This window comes from Chiloscyllium plagiosum, unplaced genomic scaffold, assembly GCF_037043375.1.
Source record: "Chiloscyllium plagiosum isolate Xiang-an unplaced genomic scaffold, Cpla_swu_hap1 HiC_scaffold_7, whole genome shotgun sequence".
NCBI lineage: Eukaryota > Metazoa > Chordata > Chondrichthyes > Orectolobiformes > Hemiscylliidae > Chiloscyllium > Chiloscyllium plagiosum.
Genome location: NW_028270145.1, coordinates 12,434,298 through 12,439,791, shown reverse-complemented (window position 1 = coordinate 12,439,791; position 5,494 = coordinate 12,434,298). Strand labels below are relative to the sequence as shown.

Genomic DNA, 5,494 nt, shown 5'->3' with positions numbered 1-5,494 from the left:
AAAAGGCAATTTGTGCCCGAATCCCAGTGAAATAATTTTCACAGCAGCATGATTTTTGATGGTCCTCAGCCTCCATCCAATTCAACATATTCAGACAGTTCCAAATTGATTGAGCTTAAATACCATGCCAGCAATATCACCATTATTTTGTAGCCATAATTAGTTCTGCCAAATATAAAGACTGAACCCTAGGTGCTCACCATTTCGGTGGAATTTATCAAATTACTATACAATTAAAAATAATTCTCTATAAGTGCTGCAGAAATATATGATGCCAGCATTAAAAAAATGTCTGCTAAAGAATTTTATTCAGATCTGTAGGAGTATTAATTCATAGATCTCTCACACTTACATATAAATCGTAACTGAGAAATGAGCATTTTCTCAAGTTTCTTAAGATATCAATTCAGTGAACAATAATCAGAAGGTGTCAAATCCTGCTGTTTCTCTTTCTACTGATGCTGCCACACACTGAGCAAACCCAGCATTTTGAGTTTATTTTCAAATATCAGGGATTTGAATTTTTTTTAAGTTTCTTTAGATCTTAAGATATTGTTATGAAAATATATACCATATAGAAAGAATATGGAGTTAAGTTCACATGCTTGAAAATATTATCAACCAAAATTGGACATCAAAGCACTTAGGAAATACTACAACAGATGATCAAAGTCTTGATCCAAGAATTAACTTTCACAAAACCTCTTGAAGGAGCAGAGAGTTGTGGAGAGAAGGAGTGATTTAGCAAGGAATTTCCAAATTCATGACCGAAGCAGTTGAAGACCAGCTTTATATGGGTGGAGGAAGTAAAACTAAGTCTGTTCAAGACTCCAAAATAGGGAGCACACAAGGACATCTTGGATAACTGGGGAGCTGCATGACAAAAATATGTTAATTGCATGTTAAGTTTGTATTGAATTGCATTCAGATGATAGACAGTAATTGGGGATTTACCTGTGATTGTAGGTTTGTAGGTGCATAATATGGCTGTAAATAAAAGATAAAAACTATGTTCAAATTCCATCCTTTTGCTGCATGGTAATATAAGGGGATATCAGGGATGGGCGATATGGAATAATTTAAAACAAATTGAGAATTTTGAAATTGAGATGTTGCTAAACTGGAAGTAAATGTGAGTTATTGAACTCAAGAGTGATGGGAGGCAGGGTAGATGCGTTAGAGTTTACAAAGAATAGATGTTGAGATGCTGGCTAAGTGTGTACACGGGAATAGTGGAGGGGTTGAAAGGGGTGACAATGAACCATCACCTAATGGTTGCTGATTTGCAAGCCATAAAAAGTCAGAATAATTGTCTAACTTTATGTTTAGTCAATGTGACTAGGATTCACCTCTTTTCTATTTGTGTGTGTAATAGCTAATGAACAAAAGAAGGTTGTCTGGCTTATGACAATTCAGCAAAGTTCACAGTTCAATGTTTTGTGTATTTTATTCTGAGTATAACTAGGGTCCCTCGACTTTTGTTCCTTTTTTTTCCTGCAGGACAAATCAAAATGACATGAAAGCAAAACTCAAAGAGCCAATCACTCCTATTATTCTGAATGAAGGTGATTTGCTGAAATATCTGTAACACATTTTAGCTTATTTTTGCTGATCTGTGCTTGAGATTGTTTAAAATTACGAAGGCAATTTCTGCAATTGTCTCTGAAAGGTATAAATACTGAACACCCAGAATGAGAGCATGTTCAGGCTCTGCTATACCAATGTGAGCTCAAAATGGGAAAGGTGAGGTAGATTCTGATATTATTTACATTTTATCCATGATTCATCAGAAAATAGAAATAGTTTGTTTCATTTCCTTTCCTCATAGATCATCTTTTACGAGGACAGGAACTTCCAGGGGCGGCACTATGAGTGCAGCAGTGACTGTGCCGACCTGTCCCCTTACTTCAGCCGCTGTAACTCCATCCGTGTTGAGAGTGACTGGTGGGTGCTGTATGAGAGACCCAATTACATGGGATACCAGTATGTTCTGACCAGGGGAGAATATCCTGACTACCAGCGCTGGATGGGATTCAATGACTGTGTCAGATCATGTCGCAGTTACCGATATGTGAGTCATAAATCGACTGCCCTTCAGATGAAATGAGCTTGTCAATTGACTTATATTTGGAAAGGTCTGTTTAATTATTTATTTCAAGAAAAATGTAGTGATTTTCAATTCATATTTCCATGTAATGAATTTCATTGATAATTAATTGAAATTTTAATTTGAATTCAAAATTGTAGCCTGCAAATTGGTAGGCTATGCTTGCTCAGTAAGTACCTCAGGACTATCCTGATTGATTGTCGATGAAAAATGAATGGGAATGTCATTATCTTGATAGGAGCAAGGGGAAGGAGTGACTGATGGATGGATTTTTCTCAGTCTTCTCAAATGGTGATCAATCAGGACAATCTCTGAACAAAATCCCAATGAAAAATCACTTGTGAAGGGCAATATATAGAGTGCATACATAATTACAGTAAAGTAGGCACTAAAATAATGGGAGAACACATCAAGTTATATCAGAGAGCAACTTATTTAAAGCTAAGGCTGGCACCACATGTCAACTATCTCACACGGAAACATTGCACTGAAGCAAACTGCCGAGATTATATTCTACTCCCCTCGTAGTTGATGCAAAGTTTAGAGATCCCTCAAATCAAATAAGCAATGAAAATACAATGGCATTTATCTATAAAAACAAACATGATAAGTAATCATCTTCTTGACTTCCGAGTCCACTGAGACTTGAGCTAAGCCATGTCTTCCCCAACAGTTGAATTCAAAACAAACCATTTTCGATTGCTTTTGTCATGAAGGTTTTAACCTGGCCTTATCATTAGTCTGATGAGAGATTAGAGTTTGTCTTGGGTGTGATGGAGGTTTGACGCTGTATAATGGAATAAGAGGTAAAATAGAGAGGAATTAGAATAATAGACTAGAGTCATAGAGATGTACAGCACAGAAACAGACCCTTCGGTCCAACCCGTCCACACCAATCAGATATCCCAACCCAATCTAGTCCCACCTGCCAGCACCCGGCCCATATCCCTCCAAACACTTCCTATTCATATACCCATTCAAATGCCTCTTAACTGTTGCAATTCTACCAGCCTCCACCACATCCTCTGGCAGGTCATTCCGTACATGTACCACCTTCTACGTGAAAAAGTTGCCCTCTAGTTCTGGACTCCCCGACCTCAGGGAAAAGATTTTGACTATTTATCCTATCCATGCCCCTCATAATTTTGTAGACCTCGATAAGGTCACCCCTCAGCCTCCAACGCTCCAGGGAAAACAGCCCCAGCCTGTTCAGCCTCTCCCTGTAGCTCAGATCCTCCAACTCTGGCAACATCCTTGTAAATCTTTTCTGAACCCTTTCAAGTTTCACAACATTTTTCCAATAGGAAGGAGACCAGAATTGCATGCAATATTCCAACAGTGGCCTAACCAATGTCCTGTACAGCCACAACATGATCTCCCAACTCCTGTACTCAATACTCTGACCAATAAAGGAAAGCATTCTCCGTCATTTCTGCCACCTCCAAACAGACCCCACAACCAGGGATATATTTCCCTCACCACCCCTCTCAGCGTTCCGGAGAGACCACTCCCTCTGCGACTCCCTTGCTAGGTCCACACCCTCCCACCAACCCAAACTCCACTCCCGGCACCTTCCCCTGCAACCGCAAGAAGTGCAACATTTGCACCCACACTTCCCCCCTCACCTCCCTCCAAGGCCCCAATGGATCCTTCCATATCCATCACAAATTCACCTACACCTCCACGCACATCATTTACTGTATCTGCTGCACACGATGTGGTCTCCTCTACATTGGAGAGACAGGCCGCCTACTTGCGGAACGTTTCAGAGAACACCTCTGGGACACCCGCACCAACCAACCTGTGGCTGAACACTTTAACTCCCCCTCCCACTCCGCCAAGGACACGCAGGTCCTTGGCCTCCTCCATCGCCAGATCCTGGCCGCACGACACCTGGAGGAAGAGCGTCTCACCTTCCGCATAGGAACCCTCCAACCACACGGGATGAATGTAGATTTCTCCAGCTTCCTAATTTCCCCTCTCCCCACCTTATCTCAGTCCCAACCCCCGGATTCAGCACCGCCCTCTTGACCTGCAATCTTCTTCCCGACCTCTCCGCCTCCACCCCCTCTCCAGCCTATCACCCTCACTCTCACCTCCTTCCACCTATTGTATTCCCAGCGCCCCTCCCTCTCCCTCCACCCCCCCACACCTTTTATCTCAGCCCGCTTGGCACACCAGCCTCATTCCTGAAGAAGGGCTGATGCCCGAAACGTTGATTCTCCTACTTCTTGGGTGCTGCCTGGCCTGCTGCGCTTTTCCAGCACCACATTTTTCAACTCTGACTATCTACAGATAGTCTGACTATCTACAGATAGACTGCATCTGCAGTCCTCACTTTCTCCAAAGCATGCCAAATGCCTTCTTCACTATTCTATCTACCTGCGACTCCACTTTCAAGGAGCTATGAACCTGCACTCCAAGGTCTCTTTGTTCAGCAACACTCCCTAGGACCTTACCATTAAGTGTGTACTTCTTGCTAAGATTTGCTTTCCCAAAATGAAGCACCTCGCATTTATCTGAATTAAACTCCATCTGCCACTTCTCAGCCCATTGGCCCATCTGGTCCAGATCCTGTTGTAATCTGAGGTAACCCTCTTCGCTGTCCACTACACCTCCAATTTTGGTGTCACCTGCAAACTTACTAACTGTACCTCTTATGCTCGCATCCAAATTATTTCTGCTGTTTGGGGAGTATAGGGAACGTGTTGAGAAAATTAGAGCTCGATCTTTCAGGCTGAACTTAGCACACCATCCTGCTTGCTAAGAGTGGGAGATGTAGGTTTTTTTTTCAAAAGGTAATGCCAGATCAATGGTTATTTTGGTTAGGCAAAGTTATTAAATGAAATTGAGTGAAGGCAAGAATATGGGATTACATCACAAATCAGCCACAAGCTTCTTGAATGTTGGAACAGGCTTGAAGGGCACAACGGCTCACTCCAGTTCTTATGATCCTCTGATCCCATCATTAACATGTACTCTGCTCAATGTCAAACCAACATAGCTATGTCATAAATCTTTCATTTCTTTCTATTCCAGTACCGAGGAGGGTCCTACAGAATGAAGATTTACGAGAGGCCTGACTTTGGAGGACAGATGATGGAATTCATGGATGACTGTCCATCTGTCTACGATCGTTTCCGTTACCGTGACATCCACTCCTGCCATGTGATGGACGGTTACTGGATCTTCTATGAGCATCCCAACTACAGAGGGCGCCTGTACTTCATGAGGCCCGGTGAATACAGGAGATACAGTGACTGGGGAGGCTACAGTGCAACTGTTGGATCTTTCAGGCGCATGAGGGATTTCTAATTCCTCGTTGAACTAGATTTTGGCGTGCAGAAATGTTCTGAAACATAAATAAATGTCCTTTCATTAGAACTG

At 42.2% G+C, this 5,494-nt stretch overlaps 1 protein-coding gene across 1 annotated transcript; it reads left to right on the top strand.

Moving 5' to 3' along the window:
* The first annotated feature begins 1,719 nt into the window (after positions 1–1,719).
* Positions 1,720–5,494, top strand: LOC122551308 (gamma-crystallin S-1-like). The gene is made up of 3 exons (XM_043693017.2): positions 1,720–1,743; positions 1,829–2,071; positions 5,147–5,494. The coding sequence occupies exons 1-3, from the start codon at positions 1,735–1,737 to the stop codon at positions 5,420–5,422; spliced, it is 528 nt and encodes a 175-aa protein (XP_043548952.2). The 5' UTR covers positions 1,720–1,734; the 3' UTR covers positions 5,423–5,494.